A 20,375-nucleotide genomic window follows, 5' to 3' on the forward strand; every position below is an offset into this window, starting at 1 on the left:
ATCATAGCTCATTACAACCTCAACTCCTGAGCTCAAGCAATCCTCCTGGCTCAGCTTCACAAGTAGCTAAAACTACAGGCATACACCACCACCAGGCCCAGCTAATTCTTTTAAAGTTTTTGTAGAGATGGGGGTCTCACTATGTTGCTCAGGTTGGTCTCTAACTCCTGGCCTCAAGTGATCCTCCCTCCTCCCAAAGTGCTGGGATTACAGACGTGAGCCGCTGTACCCCACCACAATGCTCCATTTTCTAGATCCTCCCCAGAGTCGTCTTTATTTTTGACACCCTCCAGAGAATGATAAAAGTTGTGGTACTTGATTATCTTTGTGAATGGAGGACACTCCATGAGTGCACAATCACTAGTGAGAATGGTTTCAGAGTTGCTCCTGCAGCCTCCAGAGTGGAGGATTTTTTTCTTTGCTTTACCAGGCAGCTGACATTTCTGTTGAGACCTCCAGTGAGATGGTAAAACTGGAGCTCTGGGGCCCAGCACCAAAGTTACAGACCTTGCTAGAGGCAGGGGAGGGCCATAAAGTGGTAAGAGAGACTGGCCACACTCCATCATTTATCTGGGATGGTATGAGCTCAACTGATGAAGGGGCTTAACCAGTGCAAGAAACTGAGGCTCACTTCATCCTTATCCTTATTTGCTAGTAGAGGAGTCAATTAGTGTTAATTGTGTTGGCAATTTGGAACACCCACCAGAGAATTGATCCAAGACAATTCTGTGATGACCCCTCTGTTGCATCTTAGTCCCAGACATTATTCATAGTCAGAGAGAAACAGAGCACTAGGAAATGTCCTTTGGTCAGTGAAAATAAACATGTGTTCTCCTTCTCAAACGTTATAGTGCCCTAGGTTTAAGTTTTTAATATTGTACATGCAGTGACCTGACAACACACTTCTGCCACCGAGAGAGACGTAGATCTGGATGGATCAGGACTAAACTGAAGGAATACATTTTAATAGCAGGATGTTCACAATCTTCTCTCCTCACCCTCTAGCCTGCCAAAGACTATCTTGTTATTGACAGCCCAATTTCCTAACCCCCACCCGTACCTAAAGCAGCTAAGTCAATCTACTTAATAAAGGGAGGAGGGAAGGGAAGGAAGAGGGGGAAGCCTGGGAGTTATGAGGGATGCCAGATAATAGAAGAGGGAAGAAAAAGGGATATGAGTTTTATTGCTGGAGTTTTGAATTTGATCACCCTTAATGTCCTTGGAGAGTCACTAGTAAGAATGGAATTTTTACTTTATTATTTACTTACTTATTTTTCCTAGCGGGGTGTTCGTCTTTAAACATGACGTGGCTCACTGGACAATGTGCACCACTGCTTCATCAGGGTTATACTAGCAACAGAAATAGTATGCGCGCACTCTGACAGGCGCCTAGCTATAGAACTCTTCAGAACCGGGGGTGGTAGGAAGGAAAATGACGTACCTCCTCTGGCCCTCACCCACCCCGATGACTGGAATGCCTGTTTGGGCTTGTTTCTCCGCCCTTGAACACGCAAATCCTTCCTAGTTTCCCCATTCCCCTATATTCGGTAATAATTAGATTGATTGTACAGGGTGGGCTGGATTTTGTAAGAGGAAGGAATTTTACTGAAGAGTTCCCCTGCCTTGCTACCAACTTGGTTACAGTTGCTTAAATACTGTAGCTATTCCTGCCTTTGTGGCCTCAAGGGCTAAAGTGGGACAAGGCTGGTATTTTTGGTGATGAGGAAACACTTTTGTTAAGGGAGGCTGGGTGATTGTTGAACTGGGACAGAGGTCACAGTAGAGGTCACACTGCGATTCTAGGGGTAGTGGGGGGTTGGCTTTGGGTCGGGCATCATGTACCCCCGACTCTGGAGACGCCGCGGAGGCCTCGAAGTTGCTAGCGCACTTGGGGTTCCCACTCCCTGCTCCCCGGAGGGGGGCACCCGGGAGTCGGCGCCGGAGGAACCAAGGCCCACGCGGGAAGGTCGAGCTCGCCGGTGAGGTCACGGTTGCCATGGCTCTGGGCAGTGACGCGCGTCGGCACGTGACGAGCGGTTGCCATGGCGCCGGGCGCCTGGCGGCGCGAGCGCTCCGCCCCCCGGAGTGACGTCCGTCAGCCCCCCCCCCTTCCCGCCCCCCCGCCCCCTCCCCCCGAGCCGGCTCCCCGCTGCCCCGGAGGTTTCACTGCACAACAAGATGGCGGCGGCGGCGGCGAGCGGAGCTGGCGGGGCTGCCGGGACCGGGACGGGGGGAGCCGGGCCGGCGGGCCGCCTGCTGCCTCCGCCCGCACCCGGGCCGGCGGCCGCCCCCGCTGCTGTGTCCCCGGCGGCTGGCCCGCCGCGTCCCCCAGCCCCGGCCTCCCGCGGACCAATGCCCGCCCGCATCGGCTACTACGAGATCGACCGCACCATCGGCAAGGGCAACTTCGCCGTGGTCAAGCGGGCCACGCACCTCGTCACCAAGGCCAAGGTACTGGCGCCGCGGGACCGGGCGGCTGTCGGGCTGCACAGCCCGGGACTGTCCGAGTGTGGCGGGGCCGGGAAGGATCTGCGACCCCCGAGGCTGAGGGGTCGGGCGCAGCCAGTGGGGCTCAGCGTGTCGGGGAGCGTTGGGGGCCGGGCAGACGGGTAGGGGGCTGCCTGGGGTGCGGGGGGGTGAGAAGGTAGCACACTGGGGACCTGGGAGAGGGAAACTCCACAGCAGAGAGCGAAGGGGGGCCGTTGAGCACTGGGACCCGGGGAACCAGGCTTGGGGAAGGGGTCCTCAGGGCTGGTGGAGGGTAGAAGAGGGGGTGACTGGAAAGAAGGGGTTGGAACTCTCAGGGGGTCAGGAGACTGTACGCCAAGAAGACTCTGGAACTAGCAATTAGGAAATCATAAGGGAATGAGGGCAGGAGCATATGAAACGTGGACCGGGAGGATGGGGGAAGGCAAGGGTAAACTGGCAGACCTGGGCCGATGAGGGGAACCAGGACGGTTGGGGCACGGACTGGGGGTGTGTGGCGGTGCAGGGTCCCGGGCGGTCCGAGGAACCTGGTGGTGCCTTCAGACAGATAGGAATCCGCATTTGATCGTCTACGACTGATAGATTGTGCGAATAGGAGCCTGAGGAAAGACACGATTATTGGAGGAAGCAATGGAAAAAAATGGGGAAATAAAGGGGGAAAATTGCCTTGCTTGTCGGCAGGAAGGGGCCCAGTGAACAGAGGCCCTGGGGGGCCCAGGTTTATGGTGGCACTAGGAAATCAGGGGTTAAACAATTTGGGAGAGCTGATTGCTGGTTATTTTTGGTTGTTTGAGGGTCGGGAATTGTGGGCTTTGTAGAACCCAGGGTGGGCTTTCAGTGGCTGGGGGGAGAGCTGCAGAAGCCAGACACCGGGGGATTACACACATGGGGCCCTTTGGTTCCCAAGGGATTTGAGGAGCTGTAGGAGTGGAATTGGCCAAGGTCAATTAGGAAGCCATATATGTATATATATAAAATTCTCTTTTTGGAGGAAATATGGGTAGCACTTTCATGTAGCCTTCTTCGCTGGGAGTATTGGAATCCAAGACATCAGGGGGAATCTTTTGGTTTTGATAGAATCCACAAAGGCCATTTTTACTCCAAATTTTCCTTTGCTCAATATCTCACTTGAATGAATACTTCTAAGGTAGTCATTCATTACATTTGAAACTGCAGTTTGTGTTTTCCCTCAACCTGAGGAATGAAGAACCCTTACAGCTGTTGCTGCTTCCTACTAAAGCCACATCAGTTCCCCTCACCTCCTCAACCTGGCCCCTGGTTATCATCGCCTACCTTGTTTTTGCTTTTATGGCACTGGCTTGTTTTCAAAAACCAGTGACTTATCTAGGCCTTCTCTCCTCACTTGCAACCTGAGGTTCCTTTCTGTCGAGGACTACAAGGACCCTTCTTACCAGGGTGGCAGAGTGGGTGGCTGTGGAGAATTGATTGGTCAGTTTCACTTCCTCTGGAGGGCCCCCTTCTGCCTTTTTGTCAGTTTTTAATCAGAGAGCCTCAAGTCTGCAGGTCGCAGCTGAATGAGATACCAGTCTAGGGCTCCCTGACATTACCCTCAGACCCTGAAAGGGGGTCACTGAGCCAAGACTCTGGTGTTATCTCATGGGTCCTGAGTGTTTCCCATCCTGTTTACTATTATCTAAGCCAAATTTATATTTACAAACAGTGTGCCTTATTCCTTTTTGGTATTTCTTCTCTCCATCTCTTTGAATAATCACATTGTGCTCCTGTGATTATTTTGCTCTGACCTCTGGGGGATAGACTCTGTGGACTTAACTGGTTGCCTGGTTTATGGTCTCTGATTTAAGGAATTTTGAATCTTCCAGCCCTTGGATACACCAAAATATTGATAAAGAAAATTTGTGACAGATAGGGTTGAATGTTTTTGTAAATGTAATTACAAACAGTTGATTCTTGGCTTTATGTATAAAAGAGACATTTCTATCTTAAGTAGTCAGCAAAGCCAGTGCCTAATTATGGCTGATCTACCCGCTTTCTAATTTTCGTATGTGTGTTTTCCATAGTTTTTCTCTGAGACCTTGGTATCCTTTAGGACTGCAGCATTTTAAACATTGGCTTGTTTACAGACGGGTGTCACTGTTTATGTTGGTTTTTATCTTTGATCATTTGTGGTGTACAGTTACGTATGGAAGTATTCAGTCTTGAATGAGACTGAAATGGCTTGGACAATGAATTGCATGTGTGGAACCACACTAGCATTCATTTGTGTTTCTGTAGCAGTGTGCAATTTCCTGGTTACAGTTACAAGTGCGCTATCTTTTGCTGCTTAAATCACTCTGATGACATGAGTGAAGCTTAATTCACAAGGAGTTGTCATGTGCTTTGGGTGAACGATGAGCATATTTTGGCCTGCTCCATGCTTATCTGAATCCACTTTGGAAGGGGTTTTCAAATGCTGACAGCTTAGATGTGCCTAACAGCTGTTGACATACAGTATGATGGCCTATTAAGGCTATGGTTTGGTTATATAATGACAGAGAAGTCTGCATCGTTATTAGAAGTTGCAGAAGCTGCTCCTTCAGTTAACTCAGGTAGATAGATTTTTCTTCCTATGCACTGCAGCGTTTATCTTACTTCTGCAGTCAGGTCAGTTGGAACCAAAGAGAGTTATTTTTCCCCCCATCTCTTTCCAGAATGTATCATTTGTTGTTTTGTCTTTTTGAGGTGTGTGATTTTTTCCCCCCTTTTGCCTTGTAGCTCACTGAATGGTCTGGGTTTTCTTGTAACCATATTTAACAATCAGACTGATGTTATTCAGATGATACTTGTGTTGGCTGAAGGTGGTTAGGTAATAGGTATTTTCTGAACATGAGAGAAATAATTATGATCCTCTTTTCTTACACACATTACCCATTCCAAGGACTAAGAGGCTAAAGTAAACTTCATTTGTTGACTAGACTACTGCACTTCATCCAATAATAAGTGGTTAAGCTGGCTCTTTCCCAATTTCTAAGTCTCAAACCTCCGAGAGTAGGACTGGGGGATGAATAAAACCAGTAGAGAAAAGGAATTATTTTCCTATTTAGTTGTTGGTTACTTTTGCAGCACAGCATTCATGAGCTCAGGCTTCATATTGGCAGCACTGCAGTGCTTAGAGCGTCACTGCAGAACAGTTAACAGGAGAGAATATTAATCTGTGACATACTTTGGTCAGCAGCTCACCCTGGCTATCTTTGTCCTACCTGCTTTTATTTCCTTTTTTTGGAGGAGCCTTAACCTAAGATTCTCTGGCTCTGTTTTTTTGGTAGGACACTATAACGTAATAAAGAGATTAAAAAAAGATTTTTTTGCCTTCAAATTGCTGGTAGTCTGTTGCCTGTGCCTAATTATACCTTTACTAGTTGGACCAATAGGAGCAAAAAGTAGATATGTTTTGTATGCATTTTTAAAGTATGCATGACTAGAAAAGTCTTTGGTCAAATACTTTAAGCATATTTTAACAAATATATGTGTGTGTGTGTGTGTGTGTGTGTGTGTGTGTATTTGTCACTGGTTCGTGGTGAGAGCTTCAGCTTTGGATAAGACTGCTGGGGTTTGAATCCTTTGCTGCTTAATAGTTACGTGATCTTGGGCCATGAGAAATTATGTAACTTCTCTGTACTTGGATTTCCTTATCTGTAAAATATGATGACAATAGTACTTACCTAACAAGTTTGGGTGTTGTGAAGGTTAAATAAGATAATATACATAAAGCTCTTAGAACAGTGCCGGGCACATAGTAAGCGTGTAATAAATGTTACCATCATCATCATCGTCATCAGGTGCTGTAGTAACAAAGATGAGTAAGACATAGTCCCTCTTTTTTGCTTTTTGCCCCTTCAGCACAGTTCATGTGTGCGTATGCCATTAGTTTTGTGTAAGGCAGATGCCATCCTGATCACATGCTTCCGTGGTTAAAAAAAAAAAAAAGGAGTTTGCTTTTCCTATGTGAAGGAAATGAAGAAAACAAAGTAGTTCGCTACCATTTTAGGTGCCACTTTAAGACAATTGGGTTTGATTACTGTGGGGTAAGGGCTGGCAAATCTCATGAAATTGGCATTCTAAAGCATAATTTTTTATTAAACTTTTTTTGAAAAGCAGTTTTGAGAGGTATTTAATGAAAACTGACTAACACTGGCTTTTGCTTTGGGCTGCCTTGAATTTTCAGTGAATTTTGTGTAACTAATTTTTGTCATATTGATGATGGAGCAGTTTGAGTTCTGTCTTTTCTCCGGAGATTCTCTTGCATTCTGTGGAGAATATGTAGAAATCTTTCTATAAGCTTAAGAATACATTTGCCATTGTGTGCAGAGTGTGCTACTTAGAAGGCCAAGGTCAGGATTCTTAACTTTTAAATATTACACAGAGAAAACATTTTGCTCCATGACCCCATTCCAAATATTGACCAGCCAGGACACATCTATGTGCTGTGTGGTTTAGTGCAAACTCGTTTCCATGAGAAGAACAACTCAAAGTGAGCTAAAAGCACTATTTTTACTTCTAAAGAAAAGTTTAGTGAAGGAGATTAGATGATGCTTTTGCCCATTAGAAAGCTGAAAACTTCATTGAAAGATTCATTGGTAAATGCAAAAGAGAATTATGTTACAAAGAAATTGAAAGCAAGATTTACCTTAGATACATTTGAGGATGATAGTTCCATCCCTAGACAATCTAGAAGTTATTGTTGGGAGCACACCTTCATTTTACACATAGGGCCACATCTCTCTGATTTAAAAAAAAAAAATAGAAGTGACTATTGAAAGATGACTGAGTTCATTTTGACATAATTGTGATGGGTTACTAAACTTTGTGGAAACTTTGTTAAGAGCCAAGACTGATTAGAACTTGTCTCTCCAGAGTCAAAATACCACTATTCTACTTTCAACATCAAAGATGTTTATTTTAACATTTTGACTTTGGTGCCAGCTCCCTAGAAAGTCATAGATCTGGCTCAAGCCAGAGGTGCCCAGACTAGTTATTTCTGTGCCAGAAGTGCTGTTTTCATTTTCCAAGCATCAATCTGGCTAATGTTTTCTAGTTCACGGCATAAAAGAGAACAAAATGGATGCTTTGAAAAGAAAAAGAAATATTCTCTACTCACCAGAGACTCCGTAATTGTAAAAAAAAAGGATTCAAGACATCTCTGCACAGAGATGGAAACTTTCCCTTATCCATTCATTCATTCAGTACATATTTACATAATGCAAATTTTTTATGAGGTTTTGTTTTAGGCTCTGGAGTACACCAATGAACAAGAGAGACAAAAAGCACCTGCCTTCCTGGAGTTCACTTTCTAATAGGAGACAGACAAGAGACATGTAAAAAAATAAGTAACTTCATATAGTGATGAGCTTCAGATAGAGTGATCAGGGAAGGCCTTTCCAAGATAGTGATATTTGAGCTGAGACCTGAATGATGAGAAAAAGCCAGCCTGAGAAGATTTGGAAGACAGAACATTCCACGCAGAAAGAACAGCAAGTGCAAAGTCCTTTGGGCAGAAATGGACTTGGTTTAGGCAAAGATGTGACAAAAAGTCATGGCACCATGGTGCCTTAGTGAACAAGAGGGGGTGGGTGGTAAGGGATGAGGCCAGACAGGTAGACAGGGGCCAGATTGTCTAGGACCTAGACTCTAGGTCTTATAGGCCATTTTATGGAATTGGTTATGAAACGGGGTTAACATTAGAGGGTATCAAAGCAGAGCACTGACATCATCTGATTTATGTTTTTAAAAACTCATGCTGGTTATTTTATGGTTAAGAGTAAATATGCTTTTTCTGATGCATTTCTTGAGATAAGGGAGGTGTTCAGTTTTAACAGGTTATATTCTTTCACACTGTAAGAGAATGCCAACATAAATTGCACATAAATTAAGCACGATCAACCAATAAATATTTCTTGATTTATTGGGTACAGAATAGACCTTAGAGGTGTTTCTATTCTTTCTTTTCCAGAGTCTAGAAAGATGGACTTAACAGATTTAGAATCTCAGGTTTTAAGGGACTATTAAAGTCTTTTAGATCTGTGGTCCCCAACCCCCTGGCCATGGACTGGTACCAGTCAGTGGCCTGTTAGAACCAGGCCACACAGCAGAAGGTGAGTGGCAGGCGAGTGAAGTTTCATCTGTATTTACAGTGGCTCCCCATTGCTTACATCAGCGCATAAGCTCTGCCTCCTGTCAAATCAGCAGTGGCATTAGATTCTCATAGTAGTGGAAACCCTGCTATATAAACTGTGTGCGAGGGATCTAGGTTGCACGCTCTTTATGGGAATCTAATGCCTGATGATTTGAGTTGGAGCTGAGGTGGTGATGCTAGTGCTGTGGAGCAGCTGCAAGTAGAGATTATCATTAGCAGAGAGGTTTGACTGCACAGAGACCGTAATCAGTTGCGTGCAGACTCATATCAAAACCCTATCAATGAGTGGCAAGTGACAATGTAATAATAATAGAAATAAGGTGCACAATAAATGTAATGTGCTTGAATCATCCCGAAACCATCTCCCCCAACCCCCGCCATTTGCAGAAAAATTGTCTTCGATGAAACGCGTCCCTGGTGCCAAAAAGGTTGGGGACCACTGGTTTAAACCGGTTATCCATTAGATTCATGGCTTTCTCCTGTATTTCTCCCCCCACCCTCATTTTCTCAGAGTCCTATAGTTAGTTAGCAGGGGAGCTGGAATTAGAATCCAGGTATAGCCCTACTCCTACTTAACTCTACCATAACACCTCCAATCATAGAAAACATTGCCCTTGCCCTCTGAGCACTTAGTCTTTTATTAGAGAAGCAAGATATACCTACCAATTAAAGTTGAACATATTTATCCTCTCTATTAAGACAAATCAGATGTGAGATGTTATGATAAGAGGAAATATTTCCAAGTAGGGAGGAAGAGTAATATACCAACACTGTATTTTACCTATCCTTTGGCATTATGTCACTTTGTCACAACTGCCACTTATCTGCAGTGCTGTATGGGTTCACTGCTTTGCTTTTAAATCTCCTACTCATATACCCCTTGGTCCCCCCATGGCATGACTGATATACAAAGGAAGTAAAAAAGGGAAAGAAGTAAGTCCAGAAGATTTAATGACCATAAAAATAGTCTGCCTTATATAGTTTTCTTATGTCACTGTATCTAGCTAGCTCCCAGGGAATATGGGTACTTATGCTTTTGTTCTGTTAGGCTGGTCCGATCTGCCTTTGAAGGTACCTTTCTTAGATGACCTCCTCACTCACCAGATCATTACCAGTTTCCAGGGATGGTGTCATCATATAACTCATTAAGAAAACTAGTTACCAAGATAGGTACCTTGATGACACAGGTGAAGATCAAGAGAACTACTTATCTCGGGTTCCTCTTAATTTGGTTCTAGTTTCTAGTCTGAGCCATGCCTGTTCCCCAGGTAAATGACCTCACCTATCAGGTAAGTCCCTGGTTCCTACTAATATTGAGTAGCTTGGTGGTCTCTTACTGGTATAGTAGTATAGTCATACTGTCTTGTGGATGACCAGCAACATCCAGAGGATGAAAATTATATATATTCTCATGGGCTTTTGTCTTAATGTAATAAATCATTGCTAAATATATGGCCTAGGCAATGTCTTTGAGATGCCTCAGCAGTCTTTGATGAATTACCTTCTTTTGGATCTGTTCAGAATAGAATCCCAGAAGTTAGTACAAAACTGCTGGATGAGCCATCATTAAGTTATGTTAGGAACATATTTCTCTTTAGCAGGTGTATGATCCGTGGTAGACAAGGAGTCTCTGGCCACTAATTTCATCTCAGAATTAGGCTTTTCAAAGAGGTAGGAATCAGATTTTGAATACTTAGCCATATTTCCCAGAAACTGAAATGGAGGCAAAAGCAAACCCATTGCCTCTTTAAGCTTGTCTGTGTGGGTTGGGCTCACTCAGTTGGATACTTTTGGCCAGGTATTTTAAACTAAATTTAGGTTTTGATTGGGAAGTCCTGAAAAATTATCAAATTTTTGCCTAGTTTTAGCTCCAGCTCATACCAGCAGTATGCTTTTACTTCTCATAGCTCCCCTGAGAAGAACTGATTATGAAAGTTTAGGTTAGTTACATACGTTTCTTGAGACTGAATTTTTTGGAGAAGAAATTTTTCATTTATTCATTCTATCCATCCAATAAACTTTTGAAAATTATCTATTAAAGATATAAATAGATGGTATAGGGCACAAACTTTTTTTTGTGTGTGGTTCTCAAATGATCCTTTATTGAAATATTTTCCTTTGTACTTTTTAACTAGCTGGGCACTCCTTGCACCATTGTTGATGTCATCTATGATGTCATGAGGGTGGTAGCCATACACATCACAGCCCATAGACTGGGCAGTCCCCTGAATCTCTTTAATGGTTCCAGAGAGCTCTCTGGCTAAAGATCAGGGCTGCATCTGTCTGGCAATGTATCTCATCAAAACTGATATTTCCGCTGTGTTTAATGTTTTTCTGTTTCTTTGTGTCTCTTGGTGGTTCCTTGAGGGCTTCGATGATCAAGGCAGAGGCAGAAGGTACCACTTCATTCTGGGCCTGTCTGTTCTGAATAATCAGTTTCACTGTAATCCTCAGACCCTTCTAGTCACTGGTTGCCTTGCTGATATCATCACCACCCTTTTTTGAAGACAGACCCAGGGGTCCAATCTTGGGGGCCGGGGCAGACGTCGCATCGACTTTGCCACCAGTGCACCTCAGGTACATGACTTTGATCTTGTTGGGGTTGAACATAGGTGGCATGTTGGAGGTGGTTGGTGTCAGATGAACCTGGATTCAGGACAGCTGAAGAAGTTGGACCTTGGCCTCCTCTGAGCCAAAAACTGAAAGCTGGCACAAAATTTAAAAGGTGTAAAGGAGGATCCAGTGAAATGAAGTCTTCCTGCCACCCCAATACCTCAGCCACAGTTTTAGTCTTGTTTCATAAACGTTTAGTAAAGGCTTCCTTCCAAAAGTGCGAGGTGCTGTTTACTTTCTGATAGTGCTTAGACATACTTGAAATTTCTAAAAATCTTTTTACTTAAAATTAAAAAAATAAAATATCTAAGTTCTATTGCTAGTTAAGATGGCATAGTGATAGTTTAATATAAATTCCATGAGGTCAGGTATTTTAATCTGTTGCTTACTGCTGTATTCCCAGTGCTTAGTACAATGTCTATAAATATTCGTTCAGTAAATGAATATAAGGATTAAAAAAGAGCTGAGTTTGTACATTTTTTTTTTTTGTAATTTTAGAGATAGGGTCTTGCTCTGTTAGCCAAGCTGGAGTGCAGTGGTGGGATCATATCTCATTGTTGTAGCCTCAAGCTCCTGGGCTCAGGCGATCCTCCTGCCTCAGCCTCCTGAATATCTAGGACTACAGGCATGCACCACTGCACCTGGCTTTTTTTTTTTTTCTTTTTAGACACAGGGTCTCGCTACATTGCTCAGGCTGGTCTTGAACTTCTGGTGTCAAGTGATCTTCTTGCCTTGGCCTTCCAAAGTGCTGGGATTACAGGTGTGAGCCACTGTACCCAGTTATACTCATAATACATCTTTGACTTTTACTGTTGGAATTTCTAATCTCTGGTTAAGATGTTAAAGAAAAGTATTAATAATTTTCTGACTTATTCTTACAGATCTCTGGGTAGGGAGATTTCACAACCTTTCTGGGCAAGTAATTGAATTTTGCCATATCTCAAACTTTCATCATTAGGAAGTTCAGTGTATTTCTAGTAAATCCTGCAATTTAAATTCAAGTCCCTTACTTAAAATGGAACGTTCTTTCATATCCAGGCTCCCAGTGGGAGGTCGCTTCCTTGAGATGGCCCCACGGGTATGGTCAGTGTAGTCAGCCTCTTCTGCCTTGGGGCCTCTCTGCCTTTGGAGACCTACCAGACCATCTTGGTCTGCTGGCACTTCCTGAAAATAACTTCAAACCATTTGTTGAGTTACTTCTTGTTCTTTTCTTGATACTAAGTGATTTGATTTAAAAAACAAAACATTATTTTCTTAGCTTTGGCCTTGCAAAAAAAAATTTAAAAATAAATAAATAAAAAACCAAACCAAACCCAAAGCCAAGCTTTCCTTGTCACTGGCCCTTAATTGTTTAAAAAATTAAAAAAAAATTTTTAATTATTATGGGTACATAATAGTTGTATATCTTTATAGGGTACATGTGATGTTTTGATACAGGCATACAATGTCAATTAATCAAATCAGGATAATTGGGGTAGCCCTCACCTCAGGCATTTATCATTTCTTTGTGTTAGGAACATTCCAATTCCATTCTTTTAGTTATTTTAAAGTATACCCTAACTTATTGTTGATTATAGTCACTTCATTGTTCTATCAAATATTGTTCATTCTATCTGTCTGACTATACTTTTGTACCCCTTAACCATCCCCACTTTATCCACCCTCCCCCACCCCCACTCTTCCAATCTTCTGGTAACCATCATTCTACTCTCTGTCTCCATGAGGTCAATTGTTTTTAATATTTAGCTCCCACATATGAGTGAGAACATGTGAGATTTGCCTTTCTGTACTTGGCTTATTTCACTTAAATGTTCTCCAGTTCCATCCATATAGTGGCAGGATTTCATTCTTTTTTGTGGCTATGTAATATTGTGTATATGTACCACAATTTCTTTATCCATTTATCTGTTGATGGACACTTAGGTTGATTGCATATTTTGGCTATTATGAATAGTGTTGTAGTAAACATGGGAGTGCAGATATCTTTTCGATACACTGAATTCCTTTCCTTTGGATATGTACCCAGCAGTGGCAATGGTGGGTCATATGGTAGTAGTGTTTTTAGTTTTTTGAGGAACCTGCATACTGTTCTACATAGCGGTTGCACTAATTTACATTCCTACCAACAGTGTAGGTGGGTTCCCCTTTCTCCACATCCTTGCCAGCTATTCGTTATTGCCTTTTGATAAAAGACATTTTCACTGGGGTAAGATGATATTTCATTGTAGTTTTGATTTGCATTTCTCTGATACCTAATGATGATGAGCATTTTTTCATATACCTGCTTGGCCCTTAACTTTAATTGGTTACTTTTGATGGTCCTTACCTTTAGTGGATTAATTCAGCTAGTATTTGTTGTATCATCTGTATGCAAAAAGTAGCAACTGCTGGTACTAGAAGACAAGAAGATAGATTTTATTCTTGTTAGGGTAGTCAAAGGGTTAATTTAGAGAAGTTGAATGCTTACAGCTTGAACCTAATAGAGGAAGGAAGACAATAGGTATTAAGCATAAATTCCTTTACCTCAACCACACTGTCTCTTGTTACTGGTTCTCTATAACCACTTTGCCTTATTTTTTTTTTTTTTACTATAAAAATATCTGTGCTCATGGAAGAAATTAGGCAAAATTCAGTTTTGTTTTTGTTTTTTTTTTTTTAGAGATAGGGTCTCACTATGTTGCCCAGGCTGGAGTGCAGTGGTTTTGTAGCTCACTATAACCTTGAACTCCTGGGCTCAAGCGATACCTCCTGGCCCAGGCTCCCCCGTACCTGGGACTAAAGTGTGCACCACCATACCTGGCTAATTTTTTAATGTTTTGTAGGAACAGGGTTTTGCTGTGTTGCCCAGGCTGGTCTTGAACTCCTGGCCTCAAACAATCCTCCTGCTTTGGCCTCCCAAAGTGCTGGGATTACAGGCATGAGCCACCATGCCTGGCCAAATTCAGAAAATTATAAAGAAGCAGGAGTAAAAAAATCACTCAAATCCTGCCCCTCAGAGGCAATGGTTATTAGTATTATAAAATACTTTTACTTCTACCTACATATTTTTAAATAGTTGAGATCATATTGATATATTATTTTATTCCTTTCCCCTTATCATTATAAGGGTTTTCCTGTTATTAGAAACTATTAGTAAATATCAGTTTTAATCTACATGTATTTTTCCATGATATGACTACTATTTTTTGAACCTACTTGGTGATTTAAGGTTTTTTTTTTTTTCCAAGTTTTGTATTTTACAAATTTGCTGTGATAACCATTTTTGTGCACAAGTCTTTGATGTGATTCGGAGTTTTTGCTTAGGATAGATTGTTGAAAGTGAAATTACTGGGGCAAAGGTAACACATGTTTGTAAGACATCTGATATGTATATTGCCACATTGCTTTCCAGAAAGACTGTACCAGGGTTAACCTCCCCAGCAGTGTATGAGAAGGCCTGTCTCACAGCCAACCCCACTGCTCTCTCTTTTTTTTTTTTGAGACAGAGTCTCACTCTGTTGCCCAGGCTAGAGTGCCATGGCGTCAGCCTAGCTCACAGCAACCTCAAACTCCTGGGCTCAAGCAATCCTTCTGCCTCAGCCTCCCAAGTAGCTGGGACTACAGGCATGTGCCACCATGCCCGGCTAATTTTTTCTATATATTTTTAGTTGACCATATAATTTCTTTCTATTTTTAGTAGAGATGGGGGTCTCACTCTTACTCAGACTGGTCTCGAACTCCTGACCTTGAGCGATCCTCCTGCCTTGGCCTCCTAGAATGCTAGGATTATAGGTATGAGCTACCACGCCCGGCCATATTGTCATATATATTTTAAAATTTTATTTATTTATTTATTTTTAGAGACAGAGTCTCACTGTCACCCAGGCTGGAGTGCAGTGACACAATCATAGCTTACTACAGCCTTGAACAACTTCTGGGCTCAAGTGATCCTCCCGGTTGGCCTCCCAAAGTGCTGGGATTACAGGCATGAGCCATCACACCCAGCGTATCTTTTATTTTTTTAATCTCTTATTTGTTTGAATCAGTATCTAAATAAAGTCCATACATTATACTGATGTCTCTTAAGTTTTTTTTAAAAAAAATGTTTGTTTTACTCTATAGGTTTCCCCTGCCTTTCTTTTTCCTTGTAATTTGTTTGTTTAAGAAATACGTTAGTTAATATTTTGAAGTAGGGCCAAGGCCTTTTCTTTGTATACCCTGACTGGAGTTCCTTCATCTTGTTTCCATTAAATACACCCATAATTCATTACCTTTGATTTCCAGTTTTGCTTTGCTTTTTTAAAGCAGAACAGAAATTTAAAGGCATTTGTGAAACAATATTTTTACGAAATCTCTGATTGATTTTTATGATCCCCCCAATATTTTATGCTTATCTCATCCGCATCTAATTTAACTTTAGCAAGTCTTTTTAAATATTTGACTTAGTTTTCATAGAAGCATGTCTTTTTTTTTGGTGTAAATGATCCAAAGTAAAAAAAAAAAACACAAAAAGAAACGTCTTTTTTTCTTAATTTTTTTTCAGTTTACATGATATTTAATTAACTTACATATGTATAATAACAGGAACAACTGGTATAAATAGGTTTGGGAAAAAACAATTAATTATTGGTAAGAATACAACTTAATAATGGGAATAGAAGTGTCCAGGAATAAGAGACAATAGCCCTTAGTTGGGATCAGTTTGCATGTTGGGGACATTCATTGTTTTACAGAGAAAAGGGGAAGCATTGATTATTTTGGCTGGTTGGCTGAAGAGAGGTGGATTAAGAGAACTGCATTAATTTAAAATTATAAATAAGCTGGCTCACGCCTGTAATCCTAACACTCTGGGAGGCCGAGGCAGGAGAATCACTCAAGCTCAGGAGTTCGAGACCAGCCTGAGCAAGAGCGAGACCCCGTCTCTACTAAAAAAATAGAAAGAAATTAGCTGGACAACTAAAAATATATAGAAAAAATTAGCCAGGTATGGTGATGCATTCCTGTAGTCCCAGCTACTTGAGAGGCTGAGGCAGGAGGATGGCTTGAGCCCAGGAGTTTGAGGTTGCTGTGAGCTAGGCTGACGCCACGACACTCTAGCCTGGGCAACAGAGCGAGACTCTGTCTCCAAAAAAAAAAATTGTAAATAAGCCAAAGCTGTTCGAAATTTGAGGACAAGATAATTTATAGAAACTTTATTATTTATAGTGTATACTTCAGGGTGGTATTTTTGTCCACTTAAGTTAGAGGTTGTATGAACTAAAATGAATTTGATAATGGGCCAATGATATTAAAAACTTGGTGAGGAAACAGCCCAAACTCTCTAGTTTAAAAGGTTTATATCTGTTCACTGCCAGTGTAGTGTTCCATGGAACAAGTTGACATTTTCATGTAGTAAGTTGTTTTCTGTTTCAGGCAGAAGAAATCTTGGTTCATATGCTGCAAGAGACAGAATTGTTTTTATTGTGGAAAGCAGGAGCAGAGCTGTGTGTTTCTTATTAGGATTACTTGGGCACCTGCAGGATTTCTTCTCTTTCTGCTTCCTGCCTCCTGTTGTCCTTTCCTTCTGTCAAAATGTTCTAATGTTGCATAAGCAATGTTCTGACAATAGTTGAGTTTTTTTACTAGCTCATTTTTTTAAACCCTCAAAATAATGTTTTTAGTGATTGTATGTTCTTGGCTTACTTTCCATTTCTGCATCAACAGGGATATTGTGATTCTAGTCAAATGGGGTAGTTGTATTCTGGCAATGATCTTTGTGTCCAAGTCAGCTGCAGGAACACCACTTTCATATATTATACCTGAATATCTTACATGTATATAGTAATTCTGGGAGGTAATTAAATGTTAGGATCTCTTTAAAAGGTTTTCCAATTCTCAGGAATAAAATAACTTGTTTGAAGCATGTTACTCAATGGCCTCTGACATACGCAGAAGACTAGCCAGTGATTTTTAGCCTACTGCCTCTTCTGATCTCATTTTCCTTCTTTTGAGTCAGCAGCTGCATCCAGCACCCTGCTGTAAGCAAGCTCTTAGTAAAAACGGTATTGTTATACTACTGAGTCATAACCTCTTACAGCATATTAATGGTTGTTAGATTTTTAGGCCAAGAATCCATTTTGGAGTCACGTTAAATTTCGACAACCAAATTTCATTAGTTAAATTTTCTTCCTTTGCTTATGCCAATACCAGTGTTTTCTGCTTTTCCAGCTCTTTAGTGAAACTTTTTGGTACATCAGAGTTGCTTGAGATAATCTGTAGTAATAAACTGAGCACTGGTGTAGAAGTTAGGGGATGTTTTTCTAGTTCCAGTTTTTACTCACTGGCAGTTTGACTTTGGGTAAATTACTTAACCTCATGGGGCTTCTAGTTTCTTTTTTATTTATGGTTTTGAATTGCTTTATTGAGGTATAGTTCACAGACCATACAGTTTACCCAATTTAATGTTTTTTTAGCATACCTACAGAGCTGTGCAACCATCCCACAATACATTTTAGAACGTTTTTGTTACCCTTCTTAAAAGAAACACTGTATCTATTAGCAGTCACTGCTCATTTCTTCAGCTTCCCTTCCCCAGCCCAAATCTATAGATTTGCCTCTTCTGGACATTTCATATAAACAGTCATGCAATATGTGCTCTTTGTATCTGGCTTCTTTCACTTAGCATAGTATTTGCAAGGTGCCTTCACCTTGTAGCGTACCTTGTAGCGTATGTTGGAATTTCGTTTTTATGGCTGAATAATATTCTGTTGTATGGATGTACTACATTTTGTTTATTCTTGAATTGATGGACATTTGTATTGTTTCTACTTTTTGGCTATTATGAATAATGCAGTCATGAACATTTGTGTACAAATTTTTGTGTGATCATAATGTTTTCATTTTTCTTGGGTATTTACCTAGGAGTGGAATTGCTTGGTCATGTGGTAACTCCATGTTTAACTTTTTGAGGAGCTGCCAAACTGTTTTCCAAAGGGACTGCCCCATTATATATTTTCACCAGCAAAGTATGAGGGTCCAGTTTTTTTTTTTTTTTGAGACAGAGTCTCACTCTGTTACCCAGACTGGAGTGCAGTGGCATATTCATAGCTCACTGCAGTCTCAAACTCCTGAGCTAAAGGGATCTTCCTGCTTCAACCTCTTGAGTAGCTAGACTACAGGCACCTACTACCACGCCTAACTAATTTGTTGTTGTTGTTGTTGTTATTGTTGTTGTTAGGGATGTGGACTTGAACTTCTGAGCTCAAACAATCTTCCTGCTCAGCTTCCCACAGTCAGTGCTTGTGTGCCTGCCCCAAAACTTTCTTTCTTTTTGATTTTAGCCATCTTAGTGGATGTGAAGTGGTATATTGTTGTGGTTTTGATTTGCATTTTCCTAATGAACACAGGTGGTGAGCACCTTTTCATGTCCTAATCGATCATCTGTATATCTTCTTTGGAGAAATGTCTATTTAAGTCCTTTGCCTGTTTTTTTTTTTTTTTTTTGAGACAGAGTCTCACTCTGTTGCCTAGGGCTAGAGTGCCGTGGCATCAGCCTAGCTCACAGCAACCTCAAACTCTTGGGCTCAAGTGATCCTCCTGCCTCAGCTTCCCGAGTAACTGGGACTACAGGCGTGTGCCACCATGCCTGGCTAATTTTTTCTACATATTTTTAGTTGTCCAGTTAATTTCTATTTTTTAGTAGAGACGGTCTCGCTCTTGCTCAGGCTGGTCTCACGAACTCCTGACCTCTAGCGATCCTCCCACCTCGGCCTCCCAGAGTGCTAGGATTACAGGCGCGAGCCACCGCGCCCGGCTCCTTTGCCTGTTTTTAAATTAGGTTATTTGTCTTTTTATTGTTAAGTTATAAGAGTTCTATATGTTATGGATGCAAGTTCCTTATATGTATGATTTACAAATATTTTCTCCCATCCTGTGAGTTGTCTTTTTACTTTCTTGGTAGCCTTGTTTGTAACATGAAAGTTTTTAACTTTGATTGTCTAATTTCTTAATTTGTACACTTATTCTAACTCTGAAATTATATGTTCTAATGTGATTATTTTCCTCTGTAAGATATTCTTACAGAATATCCTTCCAGGCTCATTCTATACCTCTCTCCCATTTTCATATATTCTTCCTTTTCCAGGACATTTTCTAGCCTTAATGACTCTTTAAAAAACCATCTGTCTAGCTGGGTGCAGTGGTTCATGCCTGTAATCCCAGCACTTTCGGGAGGCTGAGATGGGATTAACGCTTGAGGCCAGGAGTTTGAGACCAGCCTGAGCAAGAGTGAGTCCCTGTCTCTACAAAAAATAGAAAAATTATCCAGACTGGTGGTATGCACCTGTAGTCCCAGCTACTTGGGAGCCTGAGGCAGGAGGATGGCTTGAGCTCAGGTGGTTGAGGTTGCAGTGAGAGCTGTGATGAAACCACTGCAGTGTAGCCTGGAGACAGAGCAAGATCCTGTCTCAAAACAAATAAACAAACAAAAATCCATCTATTTATATGTCTGTCTATCCGATACATGTATCTTACGAAATAATCAAATTTTACAAAATGTGTAACAAAGGAAGTGGAGGTTCCTTCTCTCCAAGAAAACATTGTTAACATTTTATAACCAGATTTTTTTCCTATTCACATGTTAACATTTTATGTTTTTTATTAAGAAGGGATCATACCACAATCTAGTTTGCTACTTGTTTTTTCATTTAATAATGTATCTCCAACACTCTTCCGTGTTGGTACATTTTGCCCTAGTCTCAACCATTTTAGTGGCTACAGAGTATTCCATTTTATGGATATAATACAGTTTATTTATATAATAACCTACTGATAGATTTTAGGGTTGCTTTCAGCTTTTAGTTTTTTATTACAAATTTTATATCAGTTGTTTTTGAATATTTATGTTTGCACACTAGTGTTTCTTTTCTATTCCATTTATTTGCTATTGCACTATTTACTGTTCGAAAGACTCTTAAGTTTTAGACTTATTTAAATTTTTAAAAGTACAAGAGTTTTATTAGATCTGACTTAAGAGTAAATTGTCCAAAATTTATGTATTCTTTTCCATCACGATATGTACAATATTAGGATATTCTTTTGAAGCTAGATTCTTTATTTTCTCAGTAATTGTATAGAATAATTTACTAGAAGTGGAATGCCTGGGGCA

At 41.2% G+C, this 20,375-nt stretch overlaps 1 protein-coding gene and 1 pseudogene across 7 annotated transcripts in view; one reads left to right on the plus strand and one right to left on the minus strand.

Moving 5' to 3' along the window:
- The first annotated feature begins 2,178 nt into the window (after positions 1–2,178).
- SIK3 (SIK family kinase 3) overlaps positions 2,179–20,375 on the plus strand; it is a 231,255-nt gene continuing 213,058 nt past the window's right edge. For all 7 annotated transcript variants that reach the window (XM_045556413.1, XM_045556417.1, XM_045556414.1 and 4 more), the window contains exon 1: positions 2,179–2,451. In XM_045556413.1, coding sequence (XP_045412369.1) covers positions 2,179–2,451 — 273 coding nt within the window. The remainder of the gene's footprint in view (positions 2,452–20,375) is intronic.
- LOC123641545 lies at positions 10,766–11,272 on the minus strand (annotated as a pseudogene).

Source organism: Lemur catta, chromosome 7 (assembly GCF_020740605.2).
Source record: "Lemur catta isolate mLemCat1 chromosome 7, mLemCat1.pri, whole genome shotgun sequence".
Lineage (NCBI taxonomy): Eukaryota > Metazoa > Chordata > Mammalia > Primates > Lemuridae > Lemur > Lemur catta.